At 40.7% G+C, this 22,999-nt stretch overlaps 1 protein-coding gene across 4 annotated transcripts in view; it reads right to left on the reverse strand.

Moving 5' to 3' along the window:
* SCHIP1 (schwannomin interacting protein 1) overlaps nt 1–22,999 on the reverse strand; it is a 122,014-nt gene that overhangs the window by 2,891 nt on the left and 96,124 nt on the right. For all 4 annotated transcript variants that reach the window (XM_027061529.2, XM_015066007.3, XM_015066006.3 and 1 more), the window contains 4 exons: nt 6,469–6,586; nt 5,070–5,267; nt 4,042–4,165; nt 1,511–1,604 (listed from right to left, as the gene is read on the reverse strand). In XM_027061529.2, the coding sequence (XP_026917330.1) occupies nt 1,511–1,604; nt 4,042–4,165; nt 5,070–5,267; nt 6,469–6,586 (534 nt within the window). The remainder of the gene's footprint in view (nt 1–1,510; nt 1,605–4,041; nt 4,166–5,069; nt 5,268–6,468; nt 6,587–22,999) is intronic.

Consider the following 22,999-nt stretch of genomic DNA (forward strand, 5'->3'; position numbering starts at 1 on the left):
AGGCAGAGTCTCTCAGTGTCTTCCCTGCAATGAGGAAAGCAACATGCTTTGGGGAGTAGAGGAAAGGTCTCTGCTGTCACAGGCAAGTCAAAGAATTTACAAAAGAATGTACATACTTTTTTTTGAAGATTTAGGTTTTGATCTTATATTTCATGAATGATTTCCCATAATCTTCATACCTATTTACAAATTTCTTAGGCTAACAAAAAGGGATTTGTCTTACAGTTGTTGGAGCAGTGCCTGAATACCTCTGTAGGTGGCAATAATATTATGTGAATGTTGTTGTGATAGTTTAGATACAAGTAAATACGCTGAGGAGTATGAGGCCTTCAGCTTTTTAGTTTTTTGGGGGGGGGGCGAGGCAATAGAATATCCAAAGCATACAACAGAGTACTGCCCATAGGTCTTAAAAAAAGAAAGAAAGAAAGAAAGAAAGAAAGAAAGAAAGAAAGAAAAGCCTAAACATAGTTCTTTAGCATTTATTTTGCTACCAAAACTATTTTTTTTTTTTGCTTTTTAAAAAAAATTTTGGTTTATATTTTCCAAAACTATTTTAAAACACCAAATATAGAAAAATATTTTACTCCATGCTACACATTGAGAAGAGGTCCTGTGGTAGGTGCTAAGCACATTTTCACTACATATGTTTTCAAGCTTCTCTTGGATGGTTCTGGATCATGTGGTTAATTCCTTATGTTATTGAGACAAGCAGTGTTCTTCTTCTCCCTGGGGAGCCTTCTACTCTCTGAATACCATTTCTGGGATTAAGAGTAATTATTACCTCTTGGTTTAAAGACTTCATACATACTGTCTCAGGAAAGGCACCAAGGCAAACATGAGATCGTAGGAAATACAGTATTTCATGTACTTTATATACTTGTGGTGATAGGCTTTTCTACAAAGAAAACTACTAAGAAATGCAAGATCTGGACTGGCATTAGCCTAGTTTCCGTATCCCCCAGGAGAGGAAACATTCTTTACCTCTTTATAGAGAGGTGCTTGGAGCCAGGCCCAGCTAGAAACTCAAGTGCTGGGGTTTCCCCATGGTGAGAGCAATCTGGTGGCCCTGGTGCTGTGGAAAGGTGCCAGTGTTCTTGCCTTCTGGACATGGCAGATGTGATCAAGAGCTGGGTCACATAAGAGCAAATGCCGCTCTGTGGCACCTATCACCTGCCAGCAGGGAACAGCTCAGGGCTAACTCCCCAAGGGGACAGTCCTTCAGGAAAAAGTCCTCCTGGGCCAGAAATGCCGACCTGATTTGGGGGAGGCAGTGTAGGAAGTTCTACTGCACTGACAACCTATCACAAAGGGAGGGTGAAAAAGCAATGCATTTGGGAAGGAGTTTTGGCCACTTCCCCTCAGCTAAGCAGCTGACATCGGCAGAGATTAGGTGAGTTACTCATGGAAGTAAGGGGAAGAAGTTCTCTGGGGCTCGCTCTCGCCCCAATTCTTCAACATTAGGCCATCCTGGACTTCTTTCCTTCTTTGGGAAGGGGGAGGCATCACTGACCTGGTCAAGTCTTCGATGTCCACCAGCATGGCGTCTTGCTCCGTGTGCAGCTCATCTCGGATGAGCAGCAGCTGGACCAACTCCTCATTCAAGCCTGGAGCAAAGGAAAGAGCATTTAAAAACGGATAAAACTGCATCAAAGTCTGTATGTGCAGCTCTACAGACCATTATACAAGTTACTTTTGCTAAAATTTAGAATTCTTATGTTAGCTTTTCATAAGCCCAGGAGAAGTCATCAGTCTGCAGACATCACTAGCTTGCATAATTATAGAAGTGTTGGAAGAAAAGCAGTGAAGTATGAAGTATTTCCATTTACGTTCACGTTAAAGTGGGAAAAGAAATCGTTAGCTGCTAGGAAAATAGCTTGCTGGAAAAAGCAGGATTTTCCTTTGAAGAAACGTGAACACAAATGTCTGGGGCATGTTAAGTTTTCCACCTTCCATCCTGAGGACACTCCCACCACCCGAGAGTTGGAGGGACCCACCGCACCCAAAGTGCTACATCAGACGTGCAGCTAGAGAAGGTGACCCACGCATGTTCCAAGGCTTCCTACAGCCCGCAGAAGGAACACCCCTCTGTGCAGGCTGTTCTAAGTCATATCTAAGTCGTAGCTACAGATACTGGAAAGCTAGATTTGTTAAGACCCGAAGAAATAACTTGAAATCTCTGGATGAGGACCAAGGAAAATATTCCTTAGGATTTATACTGGGAATAAAACACAGATGAACAGATACATTTCTAATCCTCCTGAAATCCGTGCACCGGGTTAATCTGGCTTCTGCTTCTGAAAAATATGAACAAGCAGAAGGGGCTGTCTTATTGTTTTCCCCCTTAGATCGAAGCTTTTAGGTCCAGACGCATGGGAGATAACATTCATTTAGCAGCAAAGCTCTGGGCCCAGAAACAAAAGGAAGGAAGGAGGTATTCAGTATTCAGTCAGGTCCTCCTTGGAAATGCTTTTAGAGATCCTGACTTCAAACGATGCATTGATCTGCCTTTAGTTCAGACTAGTTTCCAGTTTAAAAAAAGGGAGAAAAAAAAATTATATAAAGAGGTCTAAATTCATCTACTACTGAAAAGAGCTAGATGACAATTTTAGTATTTAGAAGTCTAAGGAAGATATTTCAGTGGTAAAATATCAGAAGGCCTTTCACATCCTTGAAAGAATAATAGTCCTAGTAATTTAGTCTCAACTGAAATTACAATGTAGTAGAATTTTTAAAAAAAACCTGTGAATCTATGCTTTCCTAATTAGAATGTTAAACCCTTTCTCTTGATTTTAAAACAACACTGAACATATTAACTTAACTCTGAATACGTCCATATCTTTTTCAGTATGTTGTCAGGGAAGATTTTTTTTTTTATATTTAAAAAAAAATTCCACTAGGATAGCTTTTTATACTAGCTTTCAGTAGAGGGCCCACGTAGTGCATGGAAATTTTTTTCCCCATAGGACGGTTTTAACTTTTTACCATGGAAATTTTCGAACTGATACAAAGAGACTGATTTAATGAATCTTCATGTCCCATGCATCCAACCAGCTCCCCAAATCACCAACTCATGGCCAATCTTGACTCTTCGACCTCCCCTTCTCCTACCAGATTAGTTGAAAGCAAATTTCAGACAGCATATTATTTCATCTGTAAATGTTTCAGTGTGTATCTCTAAACAGAGTTCTTTTTTTCTTTTTTAGTTAGCAAAACCACAATACCTTCAGCGTATGTAACAAACAAGTGCATCTTTAATAAAACATGCCATCAGTGTACAAATTCCTCCGTTGGTCTTAAATGTTTTACAGTTCGTTTGTTTGAATGCATTTGGTTGGCATGTCTCTTAGGTGGTTTTTAATCTGTAAGTCCACAGGATTTTCTAGAATCACACATTCCAGAGGCTGGAGGGCACACGGTTCAGTTGGACTAACCACACCGCCCACGCAAGCATGTTTTGTGTTCTCTCTCTCATCGGGCTCATTTGTGCTCTGCACAAGCAGCCACCTCAAGTGAGCACCTCTCATTTACCACCTACTTGGCACACTTCTGTCACAGGCCCTTCTTTATTCTGGAGGAAAGAAGGCCCATAATTTGCCGTCCTGTAATTTTCACATACTGGTTGTACATATTTCCCCCACCTCGAGTCCCACAAAATAAGTTGAATTTGATTTGAAGACCTAACATGAATGTATGTACAAGTTATGTTGAGGGAATAAGTGCCTAATCAATGATGTATAACTACGAAATTACATTCCAGGAACAGATGCTGTGAGCCACATACACACCAGGCATTGTGCCAGGCGCTGGGGATCTGAGATGAATAGAAAGGCCCTATCACCTCTATGAACCTTGAAAAGTTCTTCAAGTTTCTGACCCCTTTACAGTAAAAAACCAAAAACAGAGCCTTGTGATTCTCTTCCTTCTCTTGCAGCACACAGGAGGAACCCAATGAAACAAACAAAGGAAGTGAATCAAGGAGGTCGTACTATCCCACGAGATTTCACATCTGACCCCCCATTTCCAAGCACACCATACACTTACTTTCAATCTGGGAATGGAGATCATTGACTATCACTTGTAGCTGCCCAAGAGTCATGTCCCGTAGGTCAGTGGGCTTTAAACTCCTTTTCATCAGGCATTCACTTATATGAGGCATGTGTGGCAGCTGAAGGTACAAAGGCAAGAAACGGAGGTGTGAACAGAGCAGCAGGTACACGGAATGCAAACCACACTCTCACCCGCCCACTTCAGTTTAGGTTCTGGGCTCCGGAGCCTTCCCAGGCTGACTTTTCCCGTGCGAGGGCCCCCCACACTCGCACCACACTGTCTACAACACTGTGGCACCAAAATGCTACACTACTCTAATCAAAAGCTTTCTGATTGGTCTAGAACACAGGCTGTGACGACCCTGAATCGATTATCATATCCACAAATGAATGACTAGGGAGCTCAAGGAATATGAATGACATGGATAAAATTAATAATATCAGTTATTCATCAACTGGTACCGTGTTATGAGCACTGTGCTGTGTCTTTGAACGCTTTGTTCACGGAACTCCCCAGTCATGCTCTGACACAGGTGTTGTTATCCCCATTTTACAGATGACAAAACTGAGGCTTATGTAACTTGCCCAGAGCCCCACAGCAGGTCAATGGCAGGGCTGGACTCCCAAGCTCAGGGCTCTTATCCACTATGCAATCCTGTCTTTGCTGAAAGGTGGGAATGAGAGCCAAACAACAGCGAGTTCTGCCACATCAGAACCAACAGGTTCTAAATGGATTGCCTTAATGGCATTAACATATGCCCATGACAGCTAATATTGCTCCTAAGAAATACAGTAGATATGAATCAAGAACAAAGTTTACTTTTGTGTAATCTGTTGCTATGTATCTTTCAGCGATACAGTAGGAAGGAAAAAGAAACGAACTCAAATATTTCTCAATGACAGTACTTTTTACAAACTGCCTTGTAGAAACCCAAGTTTGCATAACTCTGGGAAAGAACTGGGACGGCGTCAACCGTTTGCAGCCACCAAACACTTGCTGGCGTTTCAGTGTTCGCTACTTACGAGATCAGCGACGGGAGACTTTTTCCTGTTCTGTTTTTCCACTTCTACTTGCATTTTGGCCATTGGTTTGGCCATGGCTAGGGCCATTTTGGCTTCAGCTTGCAATTTCTTTTGCCTTGTAAGGAAATCCATGTCATCCAGGGATTCGGATTCCTCTTCAGTAGTGTCTCTATCGGAATAGGAAGAACTCTGTTTGCTCTGTGAAGGGAAAAAGAGCAGCCCTGAGCTTTCTGAGCTTTCAGGTACCATCTTTGGAGATGGGCTACAGTGTTCCCTGATCCCTCTTGAGTGACTGAGGGTCCCCGTCACCGATGCGACTCGCCACTTGATTTGGTCTGTACCAATCTCAAGTAACGTTAAAGATGGTTTATTTTTGGGGCGCCTTGGGTGGCTCAGTCGGTTAAGCGTCCGACTTAGGCTCAGGTCATGATCTCGCGGTCTGTGAGTTCGAGCCCCGCGTTGGGCTCTGTGCTGACTGCTCAGAGCCTGGAGCCTGTTTCAGATTCTGTGTCTCCCTCTCTCTGACCCTCTCCCGTTCATGCTCTCTCTCTGTCTCAAAAATAAATAAACGTTAAAAAAAAATTAAAAAAAAAGATGGTTTATTTCTTCAGTGCCACGAATAGGCTCTGATTTTAGCAGAGTAACATGACAACAGGGAGAATCTATTTATGACAAACTTGAGACGTTTCTTTGGCTCTTGGTCTCAAAACTTTCCTGAAGTGATCAGACACAGAAAAGTAACCCAGAGCTAAGGCAGTGAGTGTGTTATTCTCTAGAGTGTTCTCTGGATGGGATGTCAGGTATCCATTGAAGTTGACGTTGCACTGTGCTCATGGACCAACACGGTTTCCTGTTGGCTGGTCTTTGGTAAGAAAAGTGATAGAGACTTCACAGAGAGGAAGGAATTCCAGCAATACAGTCCCGGGATCACTAAGCCACCTTTTGGAATATGTGTACAAGGAATGAGTAGTAAGGAATGCTTCACACACATTATCTTGCTGGTTTCTCAGAGCAACGTCTCTGGGTGCTGGCCTTCTCATCCTCACCTGGATCCCCACCCTGCCTTTTAAAACGTGTCCTACCGCTGGTCTGTGCTTAATACTTCTGAGCCCGATGGGGAAGCATTGGTATCTAGCACAAATTATTAGGGCACATGTGATTTCTCTCATGGTTTAATATGAAAGTGGTTGCTAACTTTAACAAGCGCTTAGGTCTCCTTATTGTATCACCCTTGTGATTTTTCAATCACTGTCAAATTTTAGGAGCATGCTATGTCGAGAAATGGCAAGAGACATTTCTTTTTGAACCTCTGCCATGTTTTTTTCCTGACTAACAACAAAAAAAGAAGCTAAATGTCCAGGAAAGCACACACGCACAGCTCTGGTGGTATTGGACTCACCATGGGAGACAAGGGGGTGTCCAAGCTGGTTTCAGTCTTACTGTCATCAGCGTCGCTGTCCTTATCACTGCCGCTGTCGTTGACAAAGCATATCTGCAGGTTCATCCCACTCTGCAGGCTGGGCAGAAGCAAACAGGACACTCATTCTACTCAGCTGTTTGTTTTCAGGTGGCCCTCATCAGAGCCGTCTGGTTTCATTGACAGAAAGCAGTTTCATTGTGTTCTTCGCACGGAGAAGTGAGTGACCAATATTACTCCCAACTTACAAATGGTAACTTTTACTGAAGGAAAATAATGATAACTTACTGAGTTGAGAACTTGATAAATGATAAAGTGATAACTTTTGCTAATATTATATTATTTTTTTCATACCAATTTCATGTTAAGTGAAAGAATTTAAATCCACATATAGTAGCACCTAGCACCATACCAAACACAGTTGTGCAAAATGCAATGTGTCAAGTCACCGAGTTTACACTCCTGCGGATAAAGATGAATGGGGTCCTCAGGAGAGTAAAGCTGCCTGGTGTCATCTAGTGTCCTGTCCGATGGGGACAATTCAAAGAAGCTCACCAGAGCCGGCTTGCCAGGGCCACAGCTCCCTGAAGAAAGACTCCTTTTTTTCCCCAGATACACAGACTAGGATTGTCTGAAGGAAAACTACGCATAAAGCAAATTGCCAAAAGCCAGCCAAGGGAGCCCATTTATGTCATTAAAAAAACATATACCACAGGTTCGTACCAGAGAAACTTAAGGAAACCCTAACCCAGTCAGAAAGGCACAGTCTTGTAACACAGCAGGCTGCCTCGCGTACACAGAGCCTCAGAAGTGGAGACTTTTCGGGAGCTCATTATGTTTGTGGTGAATCCTGTAGCTCCATGAATGATGTTGCTGGAGATGTGGCCACAGAGGGTCACCGGCTGTGTGTCTGCTACACGCAAGGGCAGACAGTGGATTCAACTCACTGTCCTAACTTTCTTTTGAAACTGGACACGTTTCAATACTGTTCTCCTATAAAGAGTCTTTAAAGAAGCAATTTTTCTTTTTTCCAAATGTTTTATTTATTTTTGAGAGAGACAGAGTGTGAGCAGGGGAGGGGCAGAGAGAGAGGGAGACACAGAATCCGAAGCAGGCTCCAGGCTCTGAGCTGTCAGCACAGAGCCTGACGTGGGGCTGGAACCCACGAACCGTGAGATCATGACCTGACCCAAGTTGGATGCTTAACTGACTGAGCCACTCAGGTGCCCCTAAAGAATTAATTTTTCAAGCATTCCCTGTTAGTCCCAGTCTGTGCGTAAGCTTAGAAAAGGCAAAGGAGCCTCCTAGGCAGCAAGGGATCATAAGGAGACGGTCTAAGCCAGGTTTAGGAAGCCAGCACTGAATTGCTCTGGCATTATAACTATCACAGGGAGAAATGTAAAGAGCAACTCATCTGGTAGTTGACATTAGTATCTTTTTTTATTCCATTGGGTAGGGATGCTTTGTATAAATTGCTCAGATGACTCATATCAAGTGATTCTTTGAAAATGACACAGAATCCAGAAAGAGAAAATCTACTGATTTAACACAGGCACCGTCATTGTTGTATGTATGCACTGCCACCTATTGGTACCTTCTGTAATTAGTGCAGGTCCAGGAAGGAAAGGCAGCCTTCCCCTCAGCAGGCTGGCTCTGTTCCCCGCCTGCCTTAAAGAGCCAGGCCCTTGCTGGAGGCAGAAGGCACAGGTTCTGCTGTGATCAGTGCAGGGAGCTTGGAGTCAGTCAGACTTAGGTTCTGAATCCTCACTTCTTTCCCGGGCCCCTTACTTAACTTCTGTGAACCTCAGTTTCCTCATCAGTAAAATGGGGTGAATAATTCAGTGATTTGTAAGAAAAATGAAAACAGCTCAGAGTGAGGCACAGGGCAGGTCCTCTGTACATATTCATTATCCTCCTTTTTCTACTTTCTGAAAGCCCGGACAAAGGAATACAGAATTTTAAAGGTGATGCAACTTGGTAAAGGGACCTCTAAAGTCACTTACTCGAATACCTTGCCTGACCTTGAATACCTCTGAAAGAGTGTCCTCAAGTTGTCTTTAACTGTTAGGCAGCTTGGACTTTTACTGAGCTGGAATTTATCTCCTTTTAATTTTCTTCCTTTGGAATTTTTTTGTCCCTGGAGAAATCTAGTATGTTCACATTACCCTTCGATCCCATATAAATTAAGTTTTAAAATTAATTATCTGTAGTTTGTCAACCACCCCTCCGATCAACCCATTTCTAACATAAACCTCCAGATATATGGATTGGAAAATAGTGGGAAGTAAAACTGCAAATGAAAAAAACACATTAAAAGCATATTTTAAAATAAAAAAGACATTTTAAATTAAACCTAATTTGAATCTAGGATTATGTTGCATTTTCTATTTACTGGCTAGCTAAAGTCTTGAAAAGAAGTGTCTGTCACTGGATACCCAAATTATAAAAATATAATATAACCCACGATACCATTACCAAATAAGGTTTAAAATATCCAGGGATATATATTTTCATTCTGAAAAAGGTCTGACTGTAAATTCTGTTGTCCTGCCCCCATTTGACCTGTGTGCTTAGGATCAACTCAAACCTAAATCAACCAAACCATAAAGCATATCTAACTCAGGAAAGTCAAAGGAAAAAAAAGGGGGTGGGGGGGAAAGATTCTGACTACTAAGTCAGAATGAAATGAAAAAACACCTCAGGTAGAAATTCAGAAAATCGCCTTAGTACCACATTATCACCGTGGGAAACTGAACAGAGCTTCTTATGGGGTGAGACTTATAATTCCTTATAGCAGTAATCACCAAGAATGTTACTCTCAGGAAAAGGAAATTATATGACATATCAGCTAATGGTTCAGAGGGGATTTTAGTAAAGACATCTTAAAATGGACTCAGGTTTCAAGAAGGATTTGTTTGCCTTTAGCCTTTAAGCAGGTTTTAAGTTGAAGGCGGCTTCGGGGAAACTCCATCACTGATCTCAAGCAGCAGCCTGGCTGGGGGGTGAGTGGGGCCCCTGGCACTCTCAAAGGCCTCTGTGTCACAGCGTCAAGAAATGATAACCCCTGTTCTGGGCCCCTTCCCCCCCCACCCCCCCAGGGAAGCATGGCTGCTCTAGGCTCATCCCTGTAGGCCGGAGTCCCTGGCCTCTGTCCCTCACCCTGCAGTGCATCTGGCCTCACTTACAACCAGGCTACCCAGTCTTGCAAAATCCAAGCTGCCAGGGAGCGAATTTGCTTGCTTGGATCTCTCAGGCACAGTCAGAGATGAAAACAAAACAAGATCATCATCATTTAATTAGCGATATAATTTAAGGTATCCAGTTCAAGGTTGCTTGATGTTTCGAGTGGCATTTACTGGAGCGTTGCATGCAAAAGGCTGCTTGACATCTGCCTTGCCTGTCCATAGGAGATCTGAAAGGTCTGTGTCCTGGTTTTCCTGGAAAACTCTTCTCCTTATGCACCATGAGCCAGGGAAAAAACCACACTGCAGCCCAGTTACTGACAGGGAGCCCTGGGATCTGGAAAGAGGGTGTTCTGGATGGAGAATGCTCAGAATGTGAAGACACAAAGACGAAATGTGTCTTCTGGGCATCTCCGTGTGAGTGGAAGTGGCTTTCTTGCCGACAGTGCCTACTGGCCAGCATCAGGAAGGCGTACAGGCGACAGGATGTTCAGCACCAACATCTCCTTGGCTTTTGGGGTGAGGAAAACATTTTAACTACTAAGAGGACATAGCCAAGTGATAATATAATCTGGTATAAAGAGAATACTTTTTTTCAAAATACAAGGACAAGACCAGTTTATTCCCTGAGAGAAACGATGTGATTGATGATCCTAAAGTCTGCTGTGACTTGAAGTTGTGTGGTAGCCACTGTGAATCTGGCCTTGGTCCTGGGCCTTGGTTTGAGGTGACTGGGTCTGGGCTGTTCTGAGGCTAGTTGTGAATCCCAGAATTACTTGCTGTTTCTGATTTTAAAGTTTCTTTCTTTATTTTGAGACAGAGAGAAAGTGCAAGTCAGGGAGGGGCAGAGAGAGAGGGAGAGAGAGAGAATCCCAACCAGGCTCAGCACTATCAGTGCAGAGCCGGACATGGGGCTTGAACCCACAAACCATGAGATCATGACCTGAGCTGAAGTCAGAAGCTTAAGTGATTGAGCCACTTGGGTGCCCCAGTGTTTCTGAAATAGCAATCTCCTAGCACCAGCTTAGATCAGCAGTATCTACACAGAAGTGTTTAAGATTCTTTGGTTTTTACCCCCTACATCATCCCTTAGTTAACTTCACTTGAACTGTTGCAATGAATTGGAGTTCAAAATGATGTTTGCTTATACTCTCTTTTTGGGCTGTGCAACCACCTGTGGGTAACAGGCAAGGTAACAGTTACTCTGAGAAATCAAGTAAGTTCCCCACACCTTGACCACCTGATTTATTAAAATGGTCCCAATTCTTCCCCTCTCTGCACCTGCCGCCTCTGTAATGTGACTTTGCAGCTTCTCCTGTCAAGAGATGAGGTCTATTTCCCCACCCCTGGGCTGGCCTCCTGTTGTGTCTTGCCAGCAGGATGCATAGGAAGTGCTAGTGTTCCAGTTCCAAGTCTCCCCTTCAGGGCACCCTGCCACTGCCCTCAGAACAAGTCCAGGCTGGCCTGCTGGCTAATGAGTGACTTCCTAGCACAGAGTTCAATCAGCAGTTGTCCCCACCTAAGCCCCATATGAAATGCAAGAGACAGTATAGCCAAAGGCAGTCAAAGGTACCTCACCAGGTACACCTGATGACTGCAGGTACATCTGAGCCCAGCTCTAATCAGCAGAACTGCTCAGCCAACTTACAGGCTCCTAAGCGGAAATCAATGTTTATCATTGTATGTCACTGATATGGTTTTTTTTTTTTTAATTATATATAATCATTGTGGCAACAGATAACTGGTACAAGGTCACAAAGCAAGAGACAACAGGCCAAACCTCTGGTTTTTGAATCCAGGGCCCTTTTCCTCATACTACACTTAACCTCAGGTTTGGATTTATTACATCTTGTCTGTATGTCTGGCAATTTAAAGGATTTAAAGGACTTCTACCTCCTGCAGTTGCATATAATTCTAAAGCAATTGTTTGGTTTTCCTCACGAAGCAGAGAGAGGAGGAACTTCCCATATGCTTGTGGATTTCAAACACACCTTGCTCATCTTCTATCCACAACCAGAGATGCCGTGAGAGCCACTGGCCCTTTCCTATCATTTGTTGCTCAATATCTCCAATTAGTTTGTGACTGGGCCATTAAAATATGTTATTTCCATTTATTTTAATGGATCTTTGATGCATTATTCAAAGACTTTATACATAATGAATAATCACTCATATTTTTATAATATATCTTTTTCTATTTCATGAAACTTTTAAAAGGGAAGGAATAGATAATGTGGGTTGTAATTACCCAAAGGTAGCTGTAAACACATTTCATTTTTTCTAAGGATTTGTCATAAAGAAAGGATGTGGGAACAATTGAGGTTTCAGTAAGCTCCAGATGTCCTCAAGGTGTGATGGTGTCTCTACAGAATGTGCTGAGATGGGTTAAAATGAGGTGCTGCTAGTCCTTAATAAAAGACTTTTCCCATCCCCAAACTCTGACCCCTTCCTCTTCTGCTGCCCAATATTTGTTATTGTGAAAACACTATTCTAAAATGCTATTTTTTCTTTTACCTTAGTAGGATTGTGTTCATTTCTTTTGCTAAGTGGTGTGTAATGCATGGGATGATAATTTATTGGACTTTTAAAAAAGATTGATATTTACACAACAGGTGTGAATAGTGCTGGTCCAACATATACCATCATACTCACACAAAAGTACTGTAAATGACTTTTATATTAGAAAAGGGAGATTTAACTGTTCACTCATTCATTCATCTATTTCAGGTGATAACATCTCCGCGAACCCCATGGCACCAATAGGCTAGTGCTTTCGCCAGGGCATACAGTTTCTAGTTTTCTATAGTCCCCACTACTCCCTATTGTATTTTATCTGGGCTACTTTAATCATTTGTTTCCTGCTGACCCCTGAAGGCATTTTATAGTTAAGGGCCCCTATATTAAGTGGATGCATAGTTAGTAGCTGAGCCATGAACAAAAACCTGGTCTTTTAACAGGTACCAAGTGCTTGGATCATTAAATCATAATGTATAAACAGAAATGTGGCATATATAGAGCATCGGAAAAGAACCCAAAAAACACTCAGTAGACACTCCCTATCTTAGATATGAGAAAAGAATACTTTTACTACCTGGACATTCATTACTACATAAGGTGTTAACCAAGAAGGGTGACCGAGCAGGAACTACAGAAGAAAGGACGTCTGGGTGAAGCAGGGGTGGGGAAAATAAATGCAGGAGAGATGGGAAAGCCTACCTTCCAGCAGGCATGTGTCCCGAGAAGTAAGCGGTAGTTTCAAACTACGTGCCAAACAGAGTACTGGAGAGAAGAGAAGACATCATGTCTCTTTATGTCCCATCCTGACCCCATATCTTCTAGGACTCAGGCATTTGGCAGCTCCAAAGGTGACTGGAGTGTAAATGGGCCGCTCTGGGTTTTTTTCTTTCTCCTAATCCTGTACATAATCTCTTTTTCTGCTCCCTTTTCTAAGGCTAGATCTGGACCTTCCATCTGTACATGTCCACACGATGGCTGGTAAGCATCCAACACCACATGGCAACAGAATCTTATTAACTGATAGAAAGTAGAACTAGCCGTCCCCAGCTTTTCTTTGGTGAAGCGTTACAGCCCCTGTATCCTAACCCGAGTCTCTTGAGAGCTATAAATACTTGCATTCCCCAGACAGCCGTTGGTTCTAATTTCACATCAGTGTCCTCCAGCTTCTTCACTAATGACCACTTTAGATGTAATTCAATTTGGAGTTATAGGATCTTCATGTTGGAAAAATGCATTTCACCAGAAATATTTTCTACCGTGAACCGAAGACCAGAATGAGGCTTCTTCTGATACTAGAATAATGATGGAATGAAACAGTCATCTCTCTTAGGTGCCAAATGTGGTCTACTTACATTTTAATCAAAGCCAAATGATTTCTAAGCAATTTACACTCTGAAATAAAAAGAGTTAACATTTTTGGATCATCTACTATGTGCTAAGGCACTTCATATATATTACCTCTACTCCTCAGATACACATAAAGTAAGCATTATGACCCTCATTTTGTACATGAGAAAACTAAGGCTCAGAGATTAAATTACACAAGGTCACAGAGCTGGTATTTTACTCTGTGAGAGTCTGTTTTGAGAAGCCAGGGCACTTTAAGAAGGACAGAGTAAGTTCATGAATGGAAGAAAAAAAAGATGAAAAAAGAAGGCAAAACAAGAACAAAACAAAAAACTGGAAACAATTCCAGTATCTAACAAGAAGAGATTAAGTATATTACAGTAAAATATATGATGGCCATTATGCAGCCAGTAAAAATATAATGATAGAAAAACAGTTATGAACATGGGCAAATGTTCCCGATATATTGTGAAGAAAAATCAGGCTATAAAACAGTACATATAGTATGATTTCAATTTTGTAAACAAAAATGTGAAGATATATTATGCATAGAAAAAATGGCAGGAAATATACCTAGATATTTTTTGGTGGAAGGAATTCAGTTGACTTCGAATTGTTCTCTTTTGAGCTCCTTTGAGTTGTCATGTGTGGGCATTCAGCAGGAATTAAAAAGGGAAAAGGAGAGAGAATGGATGAGCTGATTAGCGCTTGTGTGTTGGAGAAAAGGTGAGTAGGATTAAATGTTTGACACCTGGAAGAGGATGGTTGTGTGTCTGACTCAAATGGAGGCTATGCACGGAGCATGACTCACATATGAGTCAGGCCGGGCTTTTGTTCTTGGCAGGGGGCTGGGGGCGGGAGATCCTCTTGAAGGGCAGCAAGAAACATTTTCTTATAAGTGAACGTTTCTGGAGATGGACTCTTTGATTCAACCATTCACATCCCTTCCCTGCCCGGTCTGGGCCCCCTTCTTCCCCCCTTGGATCTGCAGTAGATTACAGGCTCGGAAGTAATTGATATACATTTAAATGTCTGTCTTTTTAAAGCCAGACTGTTTAATTACTCCTCTCGGCCCAGACGGGGTTTAAACTTGCATACATCTGACCTGCTGATGAATTTCAGCTGCTTGCCGCTTCTTGAGTTGGGTGATCATGTTCCTGTGTCTGGGGTAAGACATGGCAGTTGGAGAGTCATGCCTGTGCATGTGTTTGAGGAGTATGACTGGATTTGGAGACACTCTCCACAGCAAATTCTTTTACGCTCTTCAATACTGAATCACTGCTTTCACCACTTTTTATATCATGTTTAAAAACAGTTGGGGCTACTATTTAGGCTTTGTTGTAGAGTAAGCTTTATCTCGAAGACATTCTCTTTCATGATTTCATGTGGGGTCACTCAAATTATATGCAGTCATTTAAAAGAATGCAGTAGATCTGCTGAATTTCATTGATTCCATGAAGCACGGTTGTTCATATTTTGGTGTCTTTAAAGTCAGCTGTCTCACGATCTCAGCCACCCAGGCGGCTCGTGGCATGACTGTTTCACTGAGCTGTAGCCCCCTCAGCCAACAAATCAGTTAAGGACCACTAATGAAGATGTGGGCTCTGGCAGTTCAGATATTCGTGCCTTCTGATAAGAACAGGAAAGCTCCAGCATCAAAACCTGTAGATGAAGGGCCAGTGGCTTGAAAGGTGTTGCACAGCATCTCCCGAGGGCACAGAGGGTGATGTTGTGGGGAAAAGCAAAGACGGACAACTCTGAGGGAAAGTGGTTAAGTGAACAATTGGATTCTGAAAGTGGACTATCTTAACCAATGTATTTTACACATTTTCTTTTTTTGTTGTATGTACAAGACATAAGTGATAAAAGTGGATATCCAAATAAGTTTAGAAGGCTTCTTTCAATAACTAAAATAATAATTCTAAGTGTTAAGGAGGCATGCATCACCATTCAATTGACAGTGGTTTTTCAAAATATCTTCCATGGGTTTTTAATACACGTAATAATCCGAACGAGAACAATCTGAAGGAGGGGCACCTGGGTGGCTCAGTCAGTTAAGCGTCTGACTCTTGATTTTGGCTCAGGTCATGATCTCAGGTTCGTGAGTTTGAGCCCTGCATCAGGCTCAGCACTGACAGCACGGAGACTGCTTGGGATTCTCTCTCTCTGCTCTTCCCTCAGGCGTGCGCACCCTCTCTCTTTTCAGAGACATGAAAAAAAATTTAAAGAACATTCTGAAGGGCACAGAAATTTTTTTTTTTAAGACTGGACAACAGGACTGTGTTAAACCTCTAGATGACACAGCTCACTTGTGGTCAGTGGGAGTTTTCTTGTAGCAGCGAATCTTCTGTAAACTCTCAAAGGAGTCTGGTCTTCATGTGAACTGCGTGTGTCCAGACACGTGTGCAAGCACCATCCAAAGGGAGCGTAAACCGCAGTAATAAAGTAATAAAGTCATGATAACTTGTCAAAGATGATGCGCCAATGAAAAATCATTCCTAGAAGCTCTTTTAATTAAACATTTAGCTGTCCACTGGAGCCATTTTTAAATATAAAATGCAGCCCTGTGGCCTTTTCCTCCCTGCCTCCCACCCTTTCGCAATAGCTCCGACAATTGAATTCTCATTGGTGATAATAAAAAAATTCATAAGGCAGGGTACAGCTGGTTCTGCCTCTAGCAAGATGTCAAATTTCGCTTGCACAAAATTAATTGCACCTAATTAAACTGGGGTCATCGGCATTATTGTAAAGTGAGGCTATTTATTAGACAAAGAAAATTTCACAAATACCAATTTGCTTTTCTTTCGGGTTTGTGAAAGAGAAGAATTGCTTACATAATTAAATTTGTTTTGCCATTTTAATCTTATTACTCCTCAAAAGACCCACTTCACATCTTGCTTCACTTTTAAAATTGGGTGATATTTTAGAAAAGTAGAGGTAATCCTTGAAGGAGGGCATAAAAAAATGATAGGTTTTCTGTATGCAATAGTTTGTAAACTACTGTTTACCGTGACGTGTATCTTGGAATTACTTACATGAAGGGTTTCCTAAGCAAATTATTAGTTCACATGTACGAGATTGAGACGAAGTTTAAAAGATATGCTACATGTTATAAATAGGTTGTGACCATATGCACCTATTCAAGAAAGATGCCAGTGAAAGCAAATTCCACTGTGTTGAGGTAGGACAACCTCACCCATGCTGGGTATATATGACTACACTGCTTATTTCTTCCAGGAAATAGTACAAAAATTATTACTGTTAGAGACAAAGGGATGATTCACTTTCCTGGCAAAATGATGCTTGTTCAACTTGGGATTCCGTGGCAGATTATATATACAGATTCTCAGTTCCTCATATTCAAAGCTCCTGTGAGTCAATTTCTTTCAAGCCTCTCTGGATCACTGTTATCTGTCTAGCTGATACAACCCCCTGGGCTATGGTGCCCCCCTTCCCGGCCCCTATCCCCACACCAAACACAAAAGAAGGTGGTAGGTATCTATTACTGGTCTTGTCTTAGTCGTTCACCAATAAACCTACAAGATCAGGAAAGAAATGAGTTGGGGATATTGGAATGGCTGAGATGAGTAAACAGTAATCATTATTCAAACCAGCTGCTCAAAAGCTCTCTGGGGAATTTCTGTTTTCATAATATTTACAATGTTCGGAGAGAAGCGTATAGCCTATTGTGGCTACACCTTCCCATCGTATACTTTATGAAAAAGACTACATTAAGCTGTATTTCTATTTATATGTATGCAAATAAAACCTATCTTGGGGTAGGGTAAGAGGTAAGAGAGAGGTTTATTTTGTGGTTACTCTGAGAAAAGGAGAATGGAGGCCGCACATGTTTTCTCTACAATGTCAGATCAGGTTGTACGTCTGAAAAATGAAAGGTTTCCTAGAGGTCCATTACTAATGACCACTCTGTCTTCTGTTCTCATAGCAGCCAGGTCAGTTTGCATTCCTTTAATAATGCTGAGCTATATAAACTCAGAATCCAAAATATAATGATGACTCAAGATTAATGTGGTCAATGAAAAATATTTTATAGCAAAGTATAATACTAGTAGTAAGAGAAAAGGAATATTTTTTTCAAGAACATGACTACCCTGAATATTTCTTAGAAACCTATTTCAAAAATATAGTTGGTAATTCACTTTCCTCATTTCCCTATAAGCCTTTGTAAAGCTTTCGCTGAAACATTTTCAAATAGGAAAAAACAACAAAGGTCATAAAGTCTCAGTTTGAAAAGGTTGATTATGTGTGGATTTTGAAGAAAGAAAAAAAATGGCATTTCCTATATTTGCTACATTTTGGTATAAGTCAAATTTAATAATTTGAGTTATGAAGCAATATAAAAAATTCCTTTGCTGCAGTATTAGGCATGAAATGTCTTTATGGGATTATTGGAAGCCTAGCCTACATTTAACAGCTTGTCACTCTTTTAAAAAGTGCTTTGGGAGACAGCACCAATTAGAAAAATTCAGTGGGGCTGAAATGCAAAAGACAATCGAGAAGGACTTACACTTGCAGGAGCAGCTCAAACACGTCTTCCCAGAAGACCCTTCTGTTACTTAATGATTTTCCACACAACGTGCATGAAGTTAATTCTTACAGGTAAATGCATGTTCTTTAAAATACATAAACAGAATTCTATTATTTTGCCAAAGGTCCCAAAACTGGGGTGGGTCTCGTCTTAAAAGTAGGCTCAGCACTTCAGAATGTATTGCTTTTGGCCAATTAATTTTATGCCCTTGGCCTCATTTAAAATGGAGCCCTGAGCTCTTTGGAATCACCCAGTCGAAAAGATTTACCTGGTTCTGATTAGCTAATAATTCAACACATGTACTCTGGTGCATTTTGGAGCACTGTATTAGTGGGCTTGAAAGTTCTAACATCCTTCAAGTCCTTTTGTAAGTAAGAGGTGAGGTATTTCTAGCTCAGTGAAAAATTTCAGGGATTGTAATAGGTTAGAAAAACGGGGATGGGGAAGGTGGGTTATACAACTGCAACTGAACATTTCCTGAGGCTTTTCTCTTACATTATTACTGACAAGGAGGGATGACAGTCTTTGCAGACTTCCAATTTACAGGGAAAAAGTGATATTTCTTAGAAACATTAAGTCTCATCATTAGCCATCATCTTAAAGGGTATCCAAAAAGTCATTGTGTTCTCACAGAGTATGATCTCATCCCAGAATGTGGAGATGAAAACATCTGAAAAAAAAAAACAACAACCCAGGATATAAATAATACTCCTTATGGCAAGTCAACAAGTGTAGCTTGTTATGAGTGACTGTGAAGTACATATATGTTTAGATAGCTGTGTCTCCCACGGGGGTAGATGACTCAGTGATTTTTCCAAGCTTGCTCTGCCTGAAGAGTTTCAGGTGGGCTTTGGGGGCGTGTAGGGAGTGATGGAGAGAGGCAGCCAAATGGAGGCTTGGTGAGGGGCACTGGAGCTAGGACATGCAGAGTGGCATTGAAGGGAAATGAGGAGGGGAGGCATTTTCTGGGCAGGGGTATCCCAGACCCTCTTCTTCGGTTATCCAGAACCAAAGGAAGATGGCTTTGTTTTACACATGGGATTTCTGCACAGGATTTTATTTGAGAAGATACTTCAGCCATTAGAAATAATGAAAACCTGCATGATACTTCTAGTTCAACATGGCATTTTGAACATGGGCATTTGTCAACTTGTTCTTCTGAAATCCTAGTAAGATAATATTAAGAGAAGAAAGAAGGTACAAACCTCCTCAGACAAAGAAAGTGGAAAAGGAGATAAGAGCGCACAAGAGAGTTTGAAAAAATGTTGGAAGATAAAATGAGGATGTGTGAGAGGTACTTGAGTTAACATTTCAATTTGCTGGGTGCTTGCACAGATGGCTGGTAGAGGAAGCCCATGCATTTATTTGCACTGCAGAGTCCAGACACGCTCAGGTCCACCTGAAGGTAGGGGAGTGGGGTAGGACTACACAGAAAGAAAAACTGACTGAACAAACTGGAAGGACTATCAGGTCCTCTGTTGGCCCCATCTACCTGTGGCCTGGCAGAATGAGGAAGTTTACTGTCTTGCGAGGTTGAATCAGAGGAGCTCTGAAACATGGCACAATCAGACACAGCTAACATGTCATATGGAGCACCCTTCACTGACATCAAGGGAATTAAGTAACATTCTACATGTTGAACCTTCAACCATTCCCCTGCTAGAGTCTTAAAATACTGGCAGCCAGGCTCAAAGCTCCTCAGGACAAGGTTGGAGAATTCTCTGTGGCAACTTACCATACTTTTATGTAGATGCCCCCTAATGAAATAGTTGCATTTTTATTTGCCCATTCGAAGGGGAAGTTCACCATTCTTTAATTCAACAAATATTCAGTAACTATGTATTAGGCACTATTTAGGCAAGAGTTATGGTGGTAAACAAAGCAGACAAAGACCTGCTCTCTTGGAGCCTATATAGACAAAGAATGGATTAAAATACATACACATATATACATACACACAATATATACCTATATGTATATTATATATATTATATGATATCAGGTAGTGATAAGGATCACAAAGAAAAACAAATCAGAGAAAGAGGATAAGCAAGGTAAGAGGAGAGGAAACTGTCAGGGGAAGGTCTCTCTGAGGAAACAACATATGTCACCAAGCCCAACCAGAGAGCTTGTCCACAGCATTTAGCATTTTACACTGAATTGTTGATGGAGAGAAAGCAAAACAAAATATAAACTCAGAAAAAATCATGGACAATGTAGAAATCAGAAGAAAACATCTTAAACAATTTACCTAAAATTAATATCTACAGTAAAATGAGGAAGTATCATTTCAAAAATTTTTGAAAAGTTAAACAAAATGGACAAAATCTTAGAAAAATACAACCCATCAGAACTGACTCAAGAAGAAGTAAGAAGCGTGTACAATCTTAAAATCCTCCAAAAAAGGAAGCAGTTAAAGCAAATACACAAAGTAAATAGCAGGCCCAGATGGTTATACAGGTGACAAACAGCATATTATGCAGACTTTTCTTAGACACTGCAAGAAGGAACAGTAGCCAACTTATTTTTAAGCCAGCACAGTCCTGATACAGAGGTGAGGAAAAAAATACTATAAGAGAAGAACACAGCAGACCCATGTCACTCAAGAATCTAAATGTAATAATCCTAAATGAAACATTACACAAAAAATTCAATACTATCTGAAAAAAATCCAACAAATTTTGCTTTATACTAGGTATGCAAGGATTGTTCAATATTTTAAACTATACATGTAATTGATTAATATATTAACAGAGTAAATCATTTAATGACCTCAAGAGATGCAGAAAAAGCATGTGATAAAGTTAGATACCTATTCATGAAAAAAATTCTTTGTAAATTATGAATATAAGGAAACATAATTAACTCATAAAGAGAAACATTAAAGAAAACCTAAAATTTACATCACCCTAAGTGAGGAAACATTAGAAGTGTTCCATTTAATATGAGAAATGAGCTAAAGATTCTAACTACTACCATTTTTTTTAATGATTATTTTTGAGAGAGAGAGAAAGAGAGACACAGTGCGAGCATGGGAGGGGCAGAGAGAGAGGGAGACAGAATCTGAAACAGGCTCCAGGCTCCGAGCTGTCAGCACAGAGCCCGGTGTGGGGCTCAAACCCACGGACTGTGAGATCATGACCTGAGATAAAGTTGGATGCTTAACTAACTGAGCCAACCAGGTGTCCCTAACTACCACCATTTTTGATTCTCAATATATTAAGGTCCTAACCCATACAATAAAAAAAAAAAAACACAAAACAGGAATGAGCAATGGAAAGCAATAAATGATAAACGAAGCTGCTCCTTTTGGATGATATTGTTTAAAAATCCAAAAGAATCTACAGACAACTTTATGATAAGTAACTGGAGGGCAGAAAAGTAATAGAAACAGTATAATGAAGTGGATGGATATAAGATTAGTATACAAAGTAAGCTGCATTTCTGTTCAGCAGCAAAACAATGAGAACTCATTATAAAAGAGAATTTAAAATATCAGAATGTCAAACATCTAGAAATAAATACTATGAAAGATGTATAACATCTCTACATGAAAAATTACAAAACCTTATTAAGAAATATTCAATAAGATCTAAATAAGGGAGAGAAAGGCCATGTTCATGGGTAGGGAGATTTAATATTCTAAAAATGCATTCTCGCCTGACTTGATCTATAGATTCAATGCAATTCGAGTCAAAATTCCAAGAGAGTATTTTGTTGAACTTGATTAGAGGATTTAAATTTATATGGAAGAATAAAAAGCAAGAAGAGTTAGCATATTTCTGAAGAAGAAGAGGAAAGAGACTTGCCTGTCCAGATATTAGGACTTATTTTGAGGTTACAATAATTAAGACTTTATGGTATTGGTGCAGGGATAGAAACACTAATGAAACAGAATGTATTCCCATTAATGTATAGTATATACAGAAGTGGTCTGTCGTCTCAGTGAGTAAAAGAAAGATTTTTTTAATACACAGGATGGAAAAAAATGGTCATGTAAATGGAAAGCGATGAAATTAGACATCTCCATAACCATATAAACTCCTGATTGATTACAGACTTTAAAAAAATCAACACTCTCAACTCTTGGGAGGAAATCTAGGTTAATGTCTTTTGAACCTTGGGGTAGATTTTTAATACAAGACACAGAAAACATGGACTATAAAAGTCTGATAAGAAAGAACTCTGGTCATTAAAGACACAGTGAGGAAGCAAAAAGACAGGCCACAACCTGGGAAAAGATATTTGTAATACATACAATATATTAAGGATTAGTATCATGACTATAAAATGTTGATAAAATCAGTTTTATTTTTATTTTTAAAAAATTTTTTTAACGTTTATTTATTTTTGAGACAGAGAGAGACAGAGCATGAACGGGGGAGGGTCAGAGAGAGAGGGAGACACAGAATCGGAAACAGGCTCCAGGCTCTGAGCGGTCAGCACAGAGCCCGACGTGGGGCTCGAACTCACGGACCGCGAGATCATGACCTGAGCCGAAGTCGGACGCTTAACCGACTGAGCCACCCAGGCGTCCCATAAAATCAGTTTTAAAAAGCATAATGAATCCAATAGAAATTGGACATAAGACCCAAACAGACATTTCACAGAAGGGGAAACCAAGACGGCTAATAAACACAATGAAATACCATTTAATACCAATTCAATTAACAAAAATGTAAAAGAGATTGACAATATGGTGTTAGAAAGACTATGGATCCATAGGATCTCTGAAACATTGCTGGTCACAGTGTAACCACTTTGCAACCACTTTGGAGGACACCTTTGGCATTATCTTCTAGATATGAACATTCACGTGTTTTCCTAGTAATTCTGTTCTTAGGTGAACACCAAAGAGAAACTCTTGCACATGGACAGCAGGAGACATGTACAAGAGTGTTTATAAGCAGCACTGTTT

The sequence above is a fragment of the Acinonyx jubatus genome, chromosome C2 (assembly GCF_027475565.1).
Source record: "Acinonyx jubatus isolate Ajub_Pintada_27869175 chromosome C2, VMU_Ajub_asm_v1.0, whole genome shotgun sequence".
Lineage (NCBI taxonomy): Eukaryota > Metazoa > Chordata > Mammalia > Carnivora > Felidae > Acinonyx > Acinonyx jubatus.